The sequence below is a fragment of the Hylobates moloch genome, unplaced genomic scaffold (genome assembly GCF_009828535.3).
Source record: "Hylobates moloch isolate HMO894 unplaced genomic scaffold, HMol_V3 SCAFFOLD_4, whole genome shotgun sequence".
NCBI lineage: Eukaryota > Metazoa > Chordata > Mammalia > Primates > Hylobatidae > Hylobates > Hylobates moloch.
In genome coordinates, this window is record NW_026652279.1 from 134,834,613 (window position 1) to 134,855,928 (window position 21,316).

The 21,316-nt window shown below is 38.0% G+C and overlaps 1 protein-coding gene across 5 annotated transcripts in view; it reads right to left on the bottom strand.

Moving 5' to 3' along the window:
* Positions 1–21,316, bottom strand: part of KLF12 (KLF transcription factor 12) — a 632,776-nt gene that overhangs the window by 13,074 nt on the left and 598,386 nt on the right. For 4 of the 5 annotated variants that reach the window (XM_032151017.2, XM_032151016.2, XM_032151015.2 and 1 more), the window contains one exon: positions 18,460–18,617. In XM_032151017.2, the coding sequence (XP_032006908.1) occupies positions 18,460–18,617 (158 nt within the window). Of the gene's footprint in view, positions 1–7,180; positions 7,298–18,459; positions 18,618–21,316 lie in introns of those variants that run through there. The other variant, XM_058437983.1, reaches the window with a different exon arrangement.

Consider the following 21,316-nt stretch of genomic DNA (forward strand, 5'->3'; position numbering starts at 1 on the left):
TACTCCCAAATTATTCACTTCCTATTTCTATGACATCACCTATCACAATATACCATAAAGATTTCGTTTAGATGCCGTTCTCTACCAGTTTCTGAATACTTGGAGATCTGGGACTATTCTGCCTCTACTATTTCAGTATCACTGGAGCCTAGAATAGCTGCCAAGCAGGTACTTGAATGTATTAATAAAACTGCGACACACACACACACACACACACACACACACACAAATACACACATATAGGAACACATATGGTAAACTACAGGACCCTATAAATGAGATGTGCAGGTAATGCCTACATGGGAAAACTAGACCAAACTGGACCCAACATTTTTCATTCAACTGTTAAATCAATGCTGTCTATGTGGATTCTTACAGGATCAAGCAGCCCTTTCAGAAGAGAGTGAATAGTTCAGGCCTGTTAAATCTAGAAATACCGATGCACTAATTGTGGCCCCAGGTTGCTCTAGGCTTTTCTGAAAGGGCTCCTTTTAAGAAAAAGCCTACTGCCTGGATTGACACCAAACCTCAACTTCTGATTCACTGTGGTTGTCCCATGGAGACAAAACTGTATTTGCATATGTCTACTCACCAAAGTTTGACAGAAATGAAACAAAAATCAGCAAAACCCCTAACTTAGAAAGATTGGAGGTCTACTATATAGTATTATCTACATGCTTTTACGTGTTACATGTCATCTCTACATGTTTTTGAAATTTATACTATGAGCATGGATTCTAATAAGTTGAGCTTGATATAATTCATCTTTTCAAAAATACATCCATCTTTGGTACACTGAGCTGAGCTAGCTGGATGTTGGTCACTGAGAGCCATTTCTTAGCTATTTCCTGTGTTGCTATGGAACCAGCTAGAGAGAATGTAAGGCCTAAAAAGAAAACAATAAAATTTCATCTTCACTGGAGATGAGCATTGCTCAGTTGTGTAGTAGGAGAACGTGTCTTGGTGAGGAAGTACACGTGAGATTAGATAAACTGGCTGGGTGTGCTTGCTTACGGCAGTAATCTCAGCACTTTGGGAGGCTGAGGTGGGAGAATCACTTCAGGCCAGGAGTTCAAGATCAGCCTGGGCAACAAAGTGACATCCTGTCTCTCCAGAAATTTTTTTTTTTAATTAGCCAGGTGCAGTGGCATGCACCTGTAGTTCCAGCTACTGGGGAGGCTGAGGCAGAAGAATTACTTGAGTCCAGGAGTTTAAGGCCGCAGTGAGCTATGATTGTTACTGCACTCCAGCCTGGGTGGCAGAGTACAACCCCGAAAGAAAGAAAGAAAAGAGAGAAAAGAGAGCGGAAAGGGGGAGGGGAAGGGGAAGGAGGAGGAGAGGGGGAAAGAAAAGAAGAGATAAGCTGCTGGATCCCGCCCTTGACATTCCAGATAGTGGAGGAAGGGGTTCCATAACAGGAGTGCACCTGTGGAGGAGAGGTAGACAAGAACTTCCAGGCTCATCTTAACAAGGATGTAAGAGGCTGGTAGCAAGGTAGAGATGATTTATACCTCAGGTGCTGTCTAGTTTTTTTTTTGTACTTCCAATGTAGTCACTTAAAATTCTCTAATTTCTTCCTTAAAATGATACCAGTCATACTTTTATTTTTATGTTGGCTATTTAATAATGGTAGTTATGTCCTTTCCACTTGAAGATCTAAAGCAGGGGGTAGTAAACTGTAGTCTCCACTTTTACAATTTTAAAGGTTGAAAAAACAATCAAGAGGAGTATTTTACACATAAACATTATATACAATTTAAATTTTAGTGTTCATAAATAAGTTTTTATTGGAGCACAGCCACATTTATTTATTTATACATCATTCTGGCTGTTTTCCAGAGATGGAAGAGTTGAATAGTTGTAACATATAATGTATGGCCTTCAATGCCTAAGACCTTTACTATCTAGTCCTCTATGGAAAGGGTTTGCCAACCCCGATTTTTATAAGAGATGGCCATCTCTGCTTTTTGTAAGCTTCATGAATATGTTAGCTTATTGAATTGGGATTATATATTACACATTGGGTGTTTGAAATGGGTGGGTAAGAGAATGTTTTAGTTACAGTTCAATCACTTAATCTCAAATTAGGATCCTCGATTCAAATTCTAACAGTCCTCTGAGTAATAAACACACATGATATTTCAAATACTTCAAATTGATTTCTGGGCAACAGGAAACGAGTCACCCTCTTAAAAGACTCACCCACTGAGGACAGTGGCTCAGGCCTATAATCCCAGCTACTTAGGAAGCTGAGGCAGGAAGATCCCACTTGAGGCCAGGAGTTCGAGACCATCCTGGGGAATACAGTGAGCTCCCCTCCCCCGCCACTACAATCTCTAAAAAAAATAAAAATAAAAAAACGTAACCAGGTGCAGTGGCTCACATCTGCAGCCCCAGCGATTCGGGAAGCTGAGGTGAAAGGATTGCTTGAGACCAAGACTTCCAGTCTACAGATGCGCTATGATCATGCAGCTGCATTCCAGCCTGTGTGGCCGGGCAAGACCCCGCCTCCAAAATATAAAAATAAATAATTTTTAAAAATGAAAATTAAAAAAAATTGAAAAAGGCTCACCCAACTCAATCAGACCTAAAAATATCCTCAGAATCTTCTGCTCATTAAAAAAGTACAATAACCTCACCTATGAGGGTGAAGGTCACATGGTATGAAGTTCAGGAGTGCCTCTCTATACTTCACCTGGTAACCAAAAGTAAGGATTCTACATAATGATGGCGCCCCGCCTCACCTCCAGCTCCTTTAAATACAGTTGTGTTACAATAGTCACTGTGAACAGTGATGAGTTACCCTCCTATTGAGTCTGGGAAGTGGGGTTACAACATGAGAAGGATCAGAAAGTAGAAGCTGAGATGTTTGGAACTGTTTCTAAGATGGCTATTTTAAAGGCAGAAGCAGCAGGGAAAACAGCACCTGGTACAGCAAGGGTTTGTCTGAGCCCACAAATGTAGAGTGGGGAAACAGTGCAAGTGAAGTGTGATCAAGTGTACTAAACAATCATGAAAAACAAGGGAAGAGGCCTCAGAAATACAAGAGGCAGATACTTCCCTACTCCATGAATAGAATCAATAAAAATGATATATAAATTATAAGCTAGGCTAGATGTGGTGGTTCATGGCAGTAATCCCAGCACTTAGGGAGGCTGAGGTGAGAGGATCGATTGCTTGAGGCCAGGAGTTCAAGAACAGCTTGGGCAATATAGCAAAACCTTATCTCTATCAAATAAATAAATCAGCTGGTGTGGTGGCACGCATCTGTAGTCCCAGCTACTTGGGAGGCGGAGGCATGAGAATCACTTGAACCCAGGAGGTGGAGGTTGCAGTGAGCTGAGATGGTGCTACTGCACTCCAGCCTGGGTGACAGAGCAAGACTGTGTCTCAAAAAAAAAATAAAAAATAAAAAAATTAAAAAGAAAAAATAATAAAAAAATAAAAATTTATAAGCTATTTGGGGCTAAGTAACTAATGAAGGCATATAATAAGGAATGCAAACTTTCCCCATGGTGGGGAGGGGGAAGAAAGTATATCAGAAAACAGTAAATTTAATTATCTAAGTGATAAAATGAATTTTCCTTGAAATTTTCCTTATAAAAACATACACTTTTACGATCCCCCCCAAAATCCTATGCATAATATTCTTTGCTCCCATTGCCCCATTAATAAAACTGGAATTTAAGCATTCTCTCACCATGCTTTAAAAAAAAAGAAAACAGTATCTTCAACTCTTTCCTCAAAATTAGAGGCTGAGCTATGGGGGTAGGGGAAGAGAAGATGGCTACTGCGCCCAGCCAGAGAGCCCAAGAGAGATCTGTTTTCATTATACCCAGCCAGTGCCTAGTATTGCATTAAAAAAAAAAAAACAGGAAAGAAAGTCCATAAGTGCTCTCCTTAGACAAGTCAAATTTTAGAAATGGATACCAAAAATTTGAGTAGCTACTGCATTGTGTTTTAATGGGACACTGTATCTTATGCTTGTGCTTTGAAGCAATTTAAAGCACACAATCTTATAAACACATTAAGATGGCAGAAACTAGCTTAATGATGAGAGTAAAAAAACTAATTAGAAAGATAATTAAGTCTGTAAGATATCCAGTAGTATGTGTAAACAAGCCCTGAAAGGCTATAATAAAGAACAGAATTGTCCTTTTTGTCTTCTTTCCTTTAAAAACTTGCTAGAAAATAGAAAGCTAAATTTAATTTTTAAAAAGTCAGCAGCAGGGAGAGAATGGTGAATTTTCCATGAAAATGTTCCTATGGAAAGAGTTGGCTGGGACAATAAATGGAGTCAGACCCCTCCCAGGGCCTGGGCTGCTGCTGCACCTGGGTGACTCTGCATCAGATTGAACAATGGTGATCAGAAACTTGATTTCTATTAATTTCTTTAGAAATAATGCATTTCCCTTAAATTCATTTGAATTAGAATTCTTCAAATTACGTGAATTCTGCAACACACATAAGAGGAATGTGCAAATGTGTTATTCAAAACTGTTTTCTCTGGAAATAAGCTAAAAATAAAAATAGCCTACCTACCTTCTTTGCTTCTTTTGTCTAACTCACAAGTATACAGTTAACCCCTTTTGACAAAGGTCTTTAAAAATGTGTTTAATATTTTTCTGAATAATCTAAAGTTTTGACTTTGATAATCTTCGATTTTGGTTTCTTATATTAAATCTATGAAAGAGCAAACTTACAGAAAAAGGTATTGTGCATTTCTTTGCCAATAAATCTTAATAAGTTTTTTTTTTTTTAAGTTGAGACATTACATTTTTGATGTAAAGAGAAAAATCAAAGGACACTATTTGGGTAATGGGTGGCTAGCTGGGTGATACCATGCCAGTGCTTGGTGTATAGTTTATTAACTTCTAGGTCTTCAATTCTGAAGGGATGGTCTCTGTGTTCCATGATAAATCCTTAGGCCATTTCCAGCTTTTGTATTTTAAAAAAAAGAATATGATCATTTTCACCACAACCTGTGCTTCTCCAGTTCTGTAAAAAACCTGGACTAAACTAGGAAAACTTCTGAAAAAGAAACGTGTTAACCAACACTAATAAGAGCATCTGTTTTTTAAAGTGAGATAGTCCTCTAAATGTTAAAAAAGACAACATACCACCAAAAAAAAAAAAAGGGTGGGGGAGGTGTGGTTGTTATTGTTCATCCTAAAAACTCTTTAACTCCAGTTCGGAGTTCATGTTAAATACTACTTTGTATGTATATGCAGCATATAAAAATGTAGGTATTATTTATGTAGACTAAGTGTTCTGGGAAAATAAAAACTCACATCAGGGTTTTTTTTTTTTTCTTGAAATAACCAACTGATTTATTATGAAAACGGCTGTCTCTTTCAATTTTGGTTAAAGAAAAGGATTAAGAGTCACTAAGTGCATTTCCATGACATTTACCCAGCAGAAGGCAGAATAAAGTCTAAAGAAAACACCAGGTATTGAATGGATTCCCAAAACCCACCAAACAAAAATAACTTTTTCAGGTACCTCCCATTTCGCCATCTGAAATGCTGAAAGGTAAATGTGTATTGAGACAAAAGACAGGTGCCCTTTCATATTAAAATGACGTGTGAGCAACGCACATAAGAGGAATGTGCAGTTTGAAAAAGCCTGTGTTAAACAAAACACCCATGTTCTCATCAGCTTCTCTATTATTTTCTCAAGCAACTGAAAAGGAACACCTTTTGCAACAGGAAGCACAGGCATTTTCTTAGGTTCAGAAGTGCATTTCTGAAACGTGTCCCTGTTTAACTTTTATAAAGTTACGGGGCCCCAGACACTGACAAATGAGCTTCATTACATTCAAGGCTCAACGTATTTGCTGTGACAATCTGTTTCACTTGAGGAATGGTATTTGCATATGAGGAAAAAAACCAGAATCAAGATTCCTATCTTGTCTTCTGGTTTCTGTTACATTAGTTCATGAAAGTTCACAGAATCTAGATCTGGAAGGAAATTAGGTACTTTCAAGATGAGGAAACTGAAACCTAGAGGCCAGGAAAGAGCTGAGATTACAAGGCCCCTGACTTGTCTACAGATAGACCAGACCAGGCGGCTATACCTCTTCATAGGTTAAGGCAGCATAAAATACCACAGGTTTTGAAATCTGAAAGAGCACACAGCCATATACAGGCTTAGTCACTTATATGAAATCGATCCAAGGCCAAAAAGTTAAGCTTTCTGAAAGCTTCTCAGTTTGAAAGCTTCCCAGTTTCCTCATCTGTAAAATAGGAATGCCATTTACTCCTGCAGCACTGTTGTGAAACTCAAAAACACACACACTACATACCTGGCAAATAATACCCACTCAATAAAGAATATTTTATATTTACAAAATTCAAGGTATTTCTGTTTTTATAAAGAAATATAAATAATATAAACTTAAAAATGGATCCTGTTTGCTATTTTTTCAGCAATTAATTATGGTTTTGGGGTAAGTGGATGCCAATCCTGATGCTGATTTTCTTAACATTTTAAAGTATACAGCTACTTTATAGGCCAAGCAGACCAATCTATTCTATAATGTCCATTTGGTCCTGTCAATTCAATCAAATCAGTAATCAATATGCCAGTCTCCATCCTACTCAATTGCCTTGACTGAATTAATTGACTATCTTTTACATTAGGTATTATGAAGACCAAATGGGTTCCTTCTTTCCTCCTCTAAATAATACTGCATATTCTCTAATAAGTATCGTTGATAAAAATTATATTTGCTAAAGCATATAGTACTTTCCATGTACCATACTTTGCTCTAAGAGCTTTACAGATATTACCTCACTGAATTTTGACAACTTCCTAATGAAGTCGTTGCAATAACTAACCCCACTTCACCCAGTGTCATCACCCAGTTAGCATGTGTCTCAATTACCACTCACCCTGCCTCTCAACATTTTAAATTAGTGCTGTCATAAACCAGGATATCTGGTCAGAACTGGGCACGGAGACTGCAAATGTGAGCTACTACTCACAGGACAGACAATAGTGTTAACAAACACAGGCTAGCCCTTCTCACCCAGAAATGAACTAAAATATCCCATAATAAAAGTGAACTTTAGTGTAGGTAAAAAGTTCAAGGTCAAAAGACAATATTTTATTTGGCTGTTCTGAGTTTTCATTTCTACGTAGTGACCTTTCTTTTCCTATGTGACTGGTTACTTTTTCCTCGGTTTCTTTTGCAGAGACCTCTTCCTTTACCTGTTGCATAAACGTTTCCAAAGATTTTGACTTAACTTCTCACGTGGCAGATGTTCCTCTTGGCTCATATGGCTTCCACTATAACCTATAAGGGAAAAGACTCCTAAGCAGCTATACCTCAGTCTCTCTCCTAAGCGCCAGAGAGGGAGACAGGACATTTCCAATTTGTGGTCTGAAAGCATCTTCAACACGACCAAACCTTGCTCAGCATTTACCACCTAAACATGTTCCTCTTCCGGTTTTTCTGGAAAAACAGTAATTCCATCTACTCAGGTACCAAATCATCAGTCTCCAGTTGGAGAGATTTCTTGGACTCTTCCCTCTGTGTGACTCCCTGCCTGCCCCACTCTGATAATTACATCTGCCAGTTCTGCCTTCTAAAATCTATCCAGCAGTCCTCCCAGTTCATCCCCACAGTGGTGGTCTACCTTGCTTTAGGTCCTTTCCACCTTTTACCAGGACCAGTTTCTAATGATTCTGTTTCTCCGTCTTGCCTCCTATGCACACCAATTTATTGTCCATGCTGTAGAGAAAGAAAACTTTTTGAAAGATAATCTGATCATGCCACTCGTTGGCCCCATAGTACCCTGAGACACTCTCTTCACACCACACTGGGTTTTCCTCTCTGTCCCACTCAGCAGTGCCGTACTGAGGATGGCTTGGAGCCTTCTCACCACTGTATCCCCAGGGCCTAACACATTAGTGCTGTGTGCTAATAAAGACTCGTTGATCAAAGGAGTGAAACTACTTTAATTTAAATACTTTGTTCTTTTAAAAACAGACATAGGAGGGTCAACATAAGAGTAATCTATTTTGTGAGACAAAGAGAGTACACTGTTTACATTCTATCTATTCTATAATGTTTTCTTGTCTAATGAATTAGAATACATACTTTTGAAAATAAAAATATATTTGTGAGGTATCATTTAATACCAGTGCCACTTACAGTTCTAGTCTGCAAACAAATATTTTGTTTTAAACCTCTGAAATTAGTAACGTGACTGAGCCTTGTATTTTGTTGCTCAAATGAGCATTATTTTAACATTTAAAATATATCTCTTACAATTCTATTATTCTTAGTTATGGAGATTTTTAATTGAATGATCATGAGCATTATGAATCAACATTTTATTTATTTATTTATTTATTTATTTATTTATTTATTTATTTTGAGATGCAGTCTTGCTCTGTTGCCCAGGCTGGAGTGCAGTGGCATGGTCTCAGCTCACTGCAACCTCTGCCTCCCAGGTTCAAGCGATTCTCTTGCCTCAGACTCCTGAGTAGCTGGTACTACAGGTGTACGCCACCATGCCCAACTAATTTTTGTAATTTTAGTAGAGATGGGTTTTGCCATGTTGGCCAGGCTGTTCTAGAAGTCCTGACCTCAGATGATCCTCCCACCTCAGCCTCCCAAAGCGCTGGGATTACAGGTGTAAGCCAATGCGCCCAATCCTATTTTTATATATTCTTTAATGATGAATCTATGTTCTATCAAAATACAATTCCTTATTGTATTTAATAATTCCATTAAAACCACAAATTTTATATTAGTAGTTAATTTTACCATTTAGGATATGACCAACACTCAAATCTAGTTATTCTTAGGCAGAATGAGAGAAAGTAGAAAGACTGAAGATATTATTATTCCATACCTTTTATATAACCCAGCTTTGATGGATGTATGGATAAAATGAAGCCAGAAGCAAAGGAAGGAGAATGATGTCACAAAGACACTATAAAGATCCCATGGCGGCCGGGTGCGGTGGCTCACGCCTGTAATCCCAGCACTTTGGGAAGCAGAGACGGGTGGATCACGAGGTCATGAGATCGAGACCATCCTGTCCAACATGGTGAAACCCCGTCTCTACTAAAAATACAAAAATTAGCTGGGCATGGTGGCACACACCTGTAGTCCCAGCCACTTGGGAGGCTGAGGCAGGAGAATCACTTGAACCTGGAAGGCAGAGGTTGTAGTGAGCTGAGATCGTGCCACTGTACTCCTCTAGCCTGGTGACAGAGTGAGACTCCATCTCAAAATAAACAAACAAACAAACAAAAAAACCCATGGCATCTTTAACTTTGCACTGTCATTGATAATGTACGTGCTAACACAAACAGAATTATGAAACACAACCCATTTAGTAATTTATTTATTTAAATGAGGTAATAATGGGCAGGTTTAGAAGTCTTTTCTAAATATAGGAAAAAAGATCGACTTATTTTTAATTGATAGGTTTAGAAGTCTTTTCTAAATATAGGAAAAAAGATCAACTTATTTTTTAAATAAAAAGAAGGTAAAACTTTTAAAACAAAATTTGATCAACTATGTACAGAATGGTTGCCTACATTCCAATCATTGTAAATCTTAAGCATGTGTCTCTAAACAGTAACTCTCCATGACAGGTTAAAATGACTCTCTTCCCCATTGATGAAAGTAAGTGCTACACATGCAAAACATTTTGTTACCAATCCAAATTTTTTGTTTTCCTTGTTGGAGGTGGCACAGAAACATGCTTGTCTGCATAGGCGGCTGATGCTCGCTGCATCCCCCCAGTCAGGACCAATGACCCCTTCAGTGCTGCTGTAGCAACCTGCATAGAGCTCACTCAGGGCTTTCCTATTAGGTATTATTTTACATGCTGGATATGTGTGAATGAGGCCGTCTCTCCCACCAGATTTAGGACTCCTTGCTGTCTTCAGTTGTACATGGCACCCATTACATTACATTCAAAGAGCTGTGTGCCAAACAAGCACTCAAGGACAGCCTATTTAATTTTATTTAATGATTAATGCTTTTGGTCCACATCTTCTCACTGGCTTCTAACAAAATTTTAGTAGACTGGGGAGAAAGACCACTCTATGTTAATTAAAGCCTTAAAAACAGATTAAAGTCTCTTGCTCTCTCATTACTTTACCATCCCTGAAGGGCTGATGCTGAACAGGTAGGTACTGCTGGGTAGACATGCATAGGAGCATGGTTCCAGTCAAGAGAGAAGACTCGTAGGTTATCAGCAAACTAGTCCGAGACCAGATATAAGGACAAGCATAGGCTCAAGAGAAACCAGAGTTTCAATCCCGGCTGTGCTGCTTTCCTAATACCTGCCCATGTCCACGTGCCCTAACCTTGCCCCTTTCCAGGGATTTACACATGTGATGAGAATATGTAAAGCACTCGAAGAGCTATGTTTGTGTTCAAAGGTAAAAAAGAAAACCTGAGATTCACACAAGTAGTTTGTCTAAGTTCACCAACAAGTTAGGGGCCAAAGACAGATTGAAACTTTTGTCTCTGGATTTCAAGTTTGGTGATATTTCTATTAGATTTTCTTATGTCTCAGCAGTTACCAATACAGCTCATATTCATGAGCTATTTGATCAGGACTTACAAACAACTTACAGGGAGAGGATTTTTCCCTGAAAAATGTCAGTGTGCTCTTAAATGATTTATTATCTTGGCATCACTAAGCCCTATGCTTTATCTAACAAGGAACCTAGATGGGGGGGGGGGGTCTAAAATGGAGCTTTATGTGGAATGAGCTATTTAATTAATGAATACAGACATGAAGTCATGAACGGCAGCACTCACTCGTCTGAAGTTAAGATCTAGCAGCCACAAGCACCTGTGAACAAAAGGCCACCAGGATGTACAGCTGTCACAAAGCCCCTGATTTTCTTTGTAGGAATATCCTCAAACCACTTCAGAATCTCATCCAGTAAATGAAGATGAAGATTCAAATTAGAAGCAAGAAATACAGGAATAGCAGCAAGAAATGATGAGGCAAGTAAGAAAGTGAGCAGGGACAGAATCTGCAATCATTGAGGATCACTGTGTGTGGAGGGGCGTGTGTACATATGTGTATGTGCATTCCAAATATGTAATCAAATATAATTAATGGAATAAATTATAGTATTTGATATTAATTACAGAGGCTTCATTCATCAAGAGAAAAATTATTAAATAATGTGTGGTTTCATAAAGGTAGGGAAGATCATACTCTGGAAACCATTAAATCAGAATTGCTTAGTATTTTTAAGTGTCTATATGAACAAACTTCCTTTATGTACAAAATTCAGATATGAATAATTCCTAAGAAATGTGACTACCTTAAGTTCACTAATTTTTAAAGTCAGAAGTGTATGGCTTTCATATGAATTAAAATGAATATTATACAGGATTACCTACTGGGCCTCACAAATTTATCAGAGAACAGTATGTCAATTGGGGATAGAAAATATTTCCAGATTCATTTGAACAGACTATTTTTACATATTGCAATTCCTTTGCAAAAAAATCTGATTTTATCTTTATTTTGCCTTTTTTAAAAATTCATCATTAAATTGTAATATTCTGCAGAACACTGATAATGTCAGTGTCATTGTTCCATTTTAATGTCATGTCATACATACCGTTAGAGTTCTAGTTTCTTCTTTTCAGACCCTCTGCTAGACTAGACCCAACATCTGGTTCTGGTGCACCATCTAGTGGCTGTAGGAATCACTGATGCCTGAATGTTACTTGCTTATACTGCATTGTAGAAATTACTAGAGCATTTATTTTTTAGAAAATAGTGAGAATTCTAAAGAGCAAAACCAAATTCACAAAATTATTTTCTTTTAAAATTCAAATGCAAATCAGTTAATAAGCAATAGAAGTGTTAACGTGAGGGAATCCATAGTGCATAACTGTTTTGTATAACACATATTTAAATGACCATATTAATTTAAATAGCAATGCATACTCATTTAAGTACTAATATTTATTTGTGAATATGCATATTTATTTAAATACTCTGTAAACTGCTTCATGTACAGAGACCCACAATTTAGACAGTGGATATAAATAATTAACCTGCGGACAACAATGTGTATGTGATGGCTGAGATACATTTTTTCCTTTTTAACATGCCTTAAATGATTAAGCACAAGCAGCCATTAATAAACTCATTCAAAAATACTTGGTCACATCTTCATGCTATTATTGAAACTGTACATTCATGAAAATATACTTATTTTTAATTTAGAAAGGCACTCCTCAGCATTTCTTTTTCTACTCTAAATTCTTTGCTAATATCTGAAAATGTTCCTTTTTCAAATACCTACAAATATGTTTAAGTTACTAAGTTGTACATAAAAAGATGACTGATCAGGTACTTATATGGTACAAAAAGATCAAGCATTAAAGGCAAAATTAACTTTCTCAAAGGAATTTTCTCACTGATACTTACTCCCCTCCCATAGCGTGCATGGCTCTTGTAAGTCAACTGTTATAATCCCAAACTCCAAATTAATTGTTGTTGTCACACACAAGTAACTTACTCAATATGTCTGAAGCAAAGATAAGGCTAAGAAGATGTTTACTAAGAGCATGCAAACCAACCTGATTCCCTATAGAACTAGTTTTGATTTCATTTTGAACACTGTTGCAAAATCTTCTACATAATTATAAATCAGAAGTCAGGATGGGCTCATTTTGAATTAGTTACAGAAAATCAACCAAATTTCACTTTCTTTCTTTTTAAAAATAATGTTATTTGACTGATAATAGTTCAAGGAAGCCATGACTGCACATAGTAACTATCTCTCTGCTAAGTGGATGAATGGATTTGACATATCTTGGTTTGGGGCAGGTATTTCACAAGGACATTTAGATGTAACTGTGAGGCAGAGAAATGTGAGCTGGAAACAGGAGAGCTAGGTGGATTTCGGCTACTGTTTAAAGAATTAAGACCTATCTGAATGGAGGCCTCTCGGATCATGTCCTAGAGTTTTTTCCTTGAATGCATCCCATTCAATACATTCATCAATTATCTGGCACAGATGAAGAAGTTGAATCAGAGAGCAAAAATAATAAAAGCAAAGTGGGTGGGGAGAACTTTCAAGTCATTTCAATTTATTAGAATAATGGGCCCAAATCAAGAAAATGAATATAGAATAATTATTTCTTAGACTTGAAAAAGTATGTGCAACCCTCAGAATAAAGATTCTGTCCTGTATTTCCAGCCTGTGCCTCAATACTTTCAGTGATAGGGAACACACTACTTCCAAGCAAAGCCATCATTAAGGGACAGCTCCAACCACACATACAACATTGCATGTTTAGGTTTCAAAGAAATCTATTATAGGTACAAGGAATAGACAAGATACAGTTGTCAGCAGTTTTTGATTTAGATAACCTAATAGAGTAAACTGCTAAAAAACTTAACACCGTTTTTGCATATACAGGCATATCTTATTTTCCTGCACTTCACTTTATTGCATTTCGAAGATATTGTCTGTGTGTGTGTGTGTGTGTGTGTGTTTACAAATTCAAGTTTTGTGGCAATCCTATGTCGAGCAAGTTTACTGGTGCCATTTTCCCAACAGCATGTGCTCACTTTGCATCTTTATGTGACACTTGGGTAACTGTCACAATATTTCAAACTTTTAAATTATTGTCATATTTTGTATGGTGATCTGTGATCAGTGACCTTTGATGTTTCTACTGTAATCGTTTTGGGGTTCGATGAACTGTGCCCAAGATGGCAAACTTAATGAATAAATGTTGTGTGTGTTGTGACTGCATTACTGACCAGCTGCTACCCCATCCTACTCCCTCTTCTTGAGCCCCCCTATTCCTTGAGACACAACAATATTGAAATTAGGCCAGTTAGTAACCCTAAGTGCTCAAGTGAAAGGAAAAGTCATACATCTTTCACTTTAAATCAAAAGCTATAAATGATTATGCTTAGCGAGTCAGGCACTTCGAAAGCTGAGACGGGCTGGGCGCTAGGCCTCTTGAGCCAGTTAGCCAAGTTGTGAAAGCAAAGGAAAAGTTCCAGAAGGAAATTAAAATGTTATTCCAGTTAACACACAAATGATAAGAAAGCAAAACAGCCTTATCACTGATTTGGAGAAAGTCTGAGTGGTCTGGATAGAAGATCAAACCAGTTACAATATCCCCCAAAGCTAAAGTCTAATCCAGAGCAAGGGCCTAACTCTTCAATTCTTCAAGGCTGAGAGAGGTTAGAAAGCTGCAGAAGGAAAGTTAGAAGCTAGTGGAGCTTGGTTCATGAGGTTTAAGGACAGAAGCTGTCTCCATAACATATAAGTGCAAGTTGTAGCAGCAAGTGCTGATGTAGAAGCTGCAGCAAGTTATCTAGAAGATCTAGCTAACATCACTGATGAAGGTAGCCATACTAAACTACAGATTTTCAATGTAGATGATATACCCTCCTATTGAAAGATGTCATGTAGGACTTTCCGAGCTAGAGAGGAGAAGTCAATGCCTAGTTTTAAAGCTTCAAAGGACAGATGGACTCTTGTTAGAGACTAATGGAGACAGTAACTTTCAGCTGAAGCCAAGGCTCATATACTGTTCTGAAAATCCTAGGGCCCTTAAAGAATTATGCTAAATCTAATGCTAAATCTGCTTGTGCTGTATAAATGTAACAACAAAGCTTGGATTTTACAGCATGGTTTACTGAATGTTTTAAGCCCACTGTTGAGGCCTACTGCTCAGAAAAAAAGATTCCTTGAGAAATATTACTGCTCATTGACAATGCACCTGGTCACCCTAGAGCTCTGATGAGATGTACAAGGAGATGGATGTTGTTTTTCTGCCTGCGAACACAACACGCATTCTTCAGCCCATGGATTAAGGAGTGAGTAATTTTGACTTTTAAGTCTTATCATTTAAGAAATCCATTTCGTAAGACTATAGCTCCATAGCTAGTGATTCCTCTTGTGAATCCAGGCAAATTAAATTTAAAAACCCCTGGAGAGGATTCACCATTCTAGATGCCATTAGGAACATTTGTGATTCATGATAAGTCAAAAATCAACATGAACAGGAATGTGGAAGTAGTTGATTCAATCCTCATCGATGACTTTGAGGGATTCAAGGCTTCCATGGAGAAAGGAATTGCAGATGTGGTGGAAACAGCAGGAGAATTAGAATTAGAAGTGGAGCCGGGTGCAGTGGCTCACGCCTGTAATCCGAGCACTTTGGGAGGCTGAGGCGGGCAGATCACCTGAGGTCGGGAGTTTGAGACCAGCCTGACCAACATGAAGAAACCCCGTCTCCACTAAAAATACAAAACTAGCCGGGCGTGGTGGCACATGCCTGTAATCCCAGCTACTTGGGAGGCTGAGGCAGGAGACTCACTGGAAACTGGGAGGCGGAGGCTGCAGTGAGCCGAGATCACGCCATTGCACTCCAGCCTGGATAACAAGAGCGAAACTCCATGTCAAAAAAAAAAAAAAAAAAAAAAAAATTAGGAGTGGAGCCTGAAGATGTGACTGAATTCCTGCAATCTCATGATAAAACCTGAATGAATGAGGAACTGCTTCTTATGGATGAGCAACAAAGTGATTCTTGAAATGGAATGTATTCCCAGTGAAGATGCTGTCTGTTGAAATTACAATGAAGGATTCAGAAGATTTTATAAACTTAGTTGATAAAGCAGCATCAGAAGATTGACTGCAATTTAGAAAGAAGTTCTATGGTGGGTAAAATGTTATGAAACAGCATCACACGCTACAGGGAAATCTTCTATGAAACAAGAGTCCACTGATGTGGCAAACTTTATTGTTGTCTTAAGAAATTTCCAGAGCCACTCCAATCTTCAGCAACTATCACCCTGATCAGTCAGCAGCCACCAACACAGGCAAGACCCTCCACTAGCCAAAAGATTACGACTCTAAAGGCTCAGATGACTGTTAGCACTTGTGAGCAATGAAGTGCTTTTTAATTAAGATATGTACTTTTTTAGACAATGCTATTGCACACTTTAGTATCGTGAAAACACAACTTTTAAATGTAATAGGGAAACAAAAAAATTGTGTGACTTGCTTTCTTGTGACATTTACTTTTTTGGGGTGGTCGGGAACTGAACCCACAGTATCTTTGAGGTACGCTTGTATTAACAGAAGTCCATTCACAGGATGTGTTCCCTCAATTTGTGGTATGAAAACTTAAAAAGACACAGTGATCAGTTGGAGTGTATCTACAAAGACATGGCTGAGAAAACTGGAGGTGTTTGATTTGGAGAATTAAGATGTTAGTTGGTTCATGACAGTGTTGAGAGGAACACCAGGGTCAGTGAGTGAAAATTATAGCATTATCATTAGAGCCATTCTGTTCAACCAGAAGGTTCCAAGACCTAAACAGCACCGTAAGAGGCTACTGGACATTGTAAGAGAGGAGAACTCTGTCTTCAGATTGTGTTGCAGAAGAATATGCGGCCACTCAGAGCATTTAAGGAGAGTTGGTTAATCTACTAATGTGGGAACGATAGTCAGCCAGAAGTACCAAAGAGATAATAACAGCTACAACCATCTGGTTGTTAATAACAAATTTTTAAAAATACACATAAGTATGCAGAAAACTGCACAGCAGTGACTTGCTCTCTGTGAAATATGACACGCAAAGGGTTCCCCTAATTAGGAAACACTAGACTGTAACATATAAAGTCCATTCTGACCCTTAGAGTCTGTGATTTCATTCTACTAATAGCCAAGCTAATCAATTCTGCTTCAGCATAGCATTCAAGGTTCAGATTGTTTTGAATTACAATGCATAAATGATGTCTCCTCTGCTCTCATGGTGTATGTTAGAATCTGTAAGATGCAATCCTACACTGCCATGGAGTTAAATCCTTTAATAGCACCTGATTAAAAATTTTCCTGTCTTTCACTGTTCATCACTTGGGTAAGAGGAGCAGAGGTGTCTGTGTGAAAATGAGGCTAATATGTATTCCAGAAAGCTCAAAGAGAATAGGAATAACTCAAAATATGTGACGATTCATTGTAGAAAGTCATTTTTTTAAAAAGAGAAATGCTCCTATAAAGTCAGTAATATGGTCTAATCATATTTCCTGCCATGATCTGTGTCCACTATCTACTGGTAGGATGGAATATACTTATTCAATTTCCATGTCTTCACACTCATTCTTTGCCTTAATGATAAAGAAACTGACTTAAAAATAAAGCCTAAGAAACAGATAAAAACCTCTCACTGGGAAGCTCTGAATCGTAGAAAAGGAAGAATCTAGAAATCAGTAGAAAAGACAGGCTGGGTGCAGTGGCTCACACCTGTAATCCCAGAACTCTGAAAGGCCAAGGTGGAAGGACCACTTGAGCCCAGGAGTTCAAGACCAGCCTGGGCAACATAGTGAGACCCTGTCTCTAATTAAGTAGGAAAGGGAAAAGAATAGGGAGCAGAGAGGGAACAGGGCTAAATGGAAAAGGATGCGAATTTCAATTATTTTGATACCTAAGCTGGGAGACAGTTTACAGAGTACAGTTCTTTTCACATGTCTGAGAAATAATCTGTTACATGTGAAGCTTCCAGTCAGTGGCAGATGCTGCCAAGGAAAGACACGGGACTGGACTTGCTTGCTATGAGCCATGTTTTACCAGGAACGTGTGAATGAGTTTCCCTGCCATATCGGCTTCTTTGGGCTTCACACAGTCCAGTCACCACTCTTCTTAGAAGAGGTGGTGGAACTGTGGGGCTCTCTTCCTATCTTCAGTTTCTTGCCAGGGCCTTGCACTGGAGGCATCCAGGAGGAACTGGAAGCTCAGGAAGCCAGAGGACGCCAGCTGAGGGACACAGAAGGCAGAGGATGGGGTGGGCAGGGGCTAAGTGCAGAGTCACCAGTTCATTTCCTAGACGGATGGGGGAACAGTGGCAAAGGCAGTGAGTCAATTGTGGTATCAAATTCCTTTTCTATAAACTGTCAATACTGAAACTCCTCTCCCTATATAAAAAAAATACCAGTGCGAATCAAATGGAGTTATGCCTGAATGTTTGTAAAAACTTCCCACAATGCTACGTATCTGTCATTTTTTATTTCTCAGTTGTTCACCTATTTGCTATTTGGGAGAGAGTTTTGAGGAGAGAAAAAAGCATGATCTAAAGGAATGGATGAAATACTAACCTTAAGAGAGAGAATAATTTTGTTCAGCTTCTTCTTTGATGTGCCACATGGACATTTTTTACAACTGATAGGCTATATAATGATTAAGTGGTGACGCTGATTATGAGAAAGACTACTAGATCACTGTGTTCCCAATATTTTAAAAGCTCAAATACTTCATTGGTTTCTCAAGTTTCTCTCTTAAGAGAGAGAGAATAGATTCCGCCTAGAAGGAGGGAACCGGACTTGAGAGGTACACAGGATGAATGAGTACGAAAGGCTCCCGAGGTAAGTGGCCGACGCTTTATGGACTCCCACTGGCTCACAGGTGAGAAGCCCTGCAGAGTGGTACCTGTATGTGTCCTCCGGTGAGCCTTCAGGTGAGAACTTTTTGTGTACACTTTGTTGCATCCCTCAAAATCACATCTGTGGATACGCCGTTTTCTGGAGTCTGGAGATTCAGACCGTCTCTGGCGTCTTGTGCTCTCAATACTAAATGGTGAAATTGAACTGGAAAAAGAAAAAGTGGAGTTACATGGTGAGATGCACAGCACCCCATTTTGGTTCTAGTGGCATGGGAACATTGTCTCAGACACTGCAGCTTCACAGACTCAAGGCCACCATGATCATAGTTCTTGCTACCACTTTCTTGGGCAGATCTCACTTTTCAAATCCTGAAAGGCAGGCAGCATGAGTTATTTCTGGCAAAACACTCCAAGGGAGAGAAAGACATGCTTAAGACAACAGTAACAAAAACTGGAAGTAAATGAAAGCAGTGGTAGGTGAGTATTTCCTCATTACCAGAAGAAACAATCCCGTAGGGGTAAATTACCATCTCACAGTTTTGAATTTCTGAATATCCTGATAGAGAAGATTTTAAGAAGCCTTGCTACAGACAAATGACAAAATGATACATTTAATAAGTAACAAGAGGGTCTGCACTGCATGTGACAACATAGAAACTCCTGTAAAATCACAAGGTACATTTCTAAACAAGTGAGGTCAGGCTGAAAGAAATGACATCAGTAACATGAATCAGGACAAGCTATTTCTGTTTGGTGAAACGCACCTGACATTTAACTTTTCTAGTTGGAGTTTCTTTGTGGTGAGGAATAACGTGCATTGTCTTTAAAGATTAGCTGTACCACCATTATAAAAAAAAGTTTTAACTAAGAAATTTGGCCCTAACTTGCATATTGTTTAATCTGAATGCCCCAGTAGAAAAACAGGATGAGTTTATAATGTCAGGTAATTGACTAACATGTACTTAAAAAAATCTTAATCTCTTTTGATTGAGACAGAAATAATATGACTCATCTTTTTTAGTACCATGACGTTCTTTAAAATTACAGTGAGATATGATAAAAAAGCAGTCACTCATATTTCTACTCTATAAAATGTACTACAGTTAATATTTTGACATATTTTCTTCCAGCCTGTTCACATTTTGATGCCTTTAAACATTAGTTTTTATTGGTGAATCACCTCTTTTAAAAGTTGAACATTACTGATAAAGATCAATTCCCCCCTTGTTTTCCACCATTATCCTGGTCTTTTCTCCTCCTTCCAGGGAAAAGCCTCAATCCTGAGTTTTCTTTACCTCTTTCCAATTCTTTTAAATTATGTTTACCTATACATATCTGCATTTACAGACATTCATTTTTTGTGTTTTTTTAAGTCATATGAATAATATCATGCTGTTTACATCATTCTGCAAATTGTTTTATTCCTATTTTTTATTCAACATTTAACATTTGAGATTCATTCATGTCGATATAAATGCCATAATTCACTTATTTGAAGTGCTAGATACTTATAATTTACCAATTTTAAGATCTATTTTTAAAATATTTTAACCATCTCTAAAATCAGAATGCTTCTTACAATTGATGGCTTATTACAGTTTTACTGGCATAATTTTTTTATTAGTGGTACATAAAGTAATGGAGCATTTTACAGTTGATGACATTTCAACTTAGATCAGGGGTCAGTAAACTTTTTCTGTAAAGGGCTAGATAGTAAATATTTTATTTCAACACTGAGGGCCACACAATCTTACGTTGTAACCAATCAATTCTACAACTGTATCACGAAAGCAGCTATAGATTATATATAAACAAATGAATGTGGTTATGTTCCAATGAAACTTTGTTTACAGAAACAGTGGGCTGGCCAGGCACAGTGGCTCAAGCCTGTAATCCCAGCACTTTGGGAAGCTGCGGCAGGAGAACTGCTTGAGCCCAAGAATCTGAGACCAACCTGGGCAAGAAGGAGAGACGCTATCTCTACAAAACAAATAAACAAACCAAAAAACAGTGGGCTGTATTCTGTCCTTGAGCTGTAGCTTGCCGACTATGGAATTAGAGGAAACATGGCGGGAGTCCAGTGAATATTCATTGCCACTTCCCAAGTGATGGACATATAGACTACTTGTAATTTGCACTTTTATATTGCTCCAGTGGATTTTTTCTGAAAGTCTCTTTCTGCACACGTGTCTTCAGATTTCAGCGTACCTTCTCCCTTTTACTGATAAATTAGGCAAACAAAGCTTTATGTTAGGTAAGGTCAAATATAAACAATATTTATCTACTTGTGTCTCAAGTAGTTTTATGCAAGATCTACAATAGTAGAATGAAAGAACACATGTATGGCCAAGCCACTTTTTTCAGCTTTCTTATCAATGTGGATTTGTGGTTTTCCACATAATTGATTCACAGTTAAAGGGATTGGAGTCTATCATGAAAGGAGTCAAAAGAGTGTGACTGGCCTGCCTCAAGTAAGAACAGCTGTAGTTACTCCTGACAAGGTATATTTTTATCACTGGGTTTGAGTCCCATGAACAAGTAAGACTGTGTGGTGATAACAGAGCAACAGTAATTCATTTCTGGAATATGTAGTTAGGAAAATAAATATTGATCTTGGCACTTCCTTTTTTTTCCCGAAAAAAAGGAAGTCATTCATAGTGTTGTACAATGTTTAACATCTTTTAAAAGTGAGAAAATGATAGACTATTTGTTTTCTGCAAGTTATAACTTAAAGTCTATAAGAACACTTTGTTTTGTGTAATATTTTCTACGCATGAATATAAAGAAGTCTAAGTGTAACTATGCATAAACACACACATACAGGTTTTTGCTGAGTTCCATCGATTTTAGCTGTTTATCTTGCTATCTGTATATAAGGAGAAAAGTAAAAAAAAAGAAAAGCCA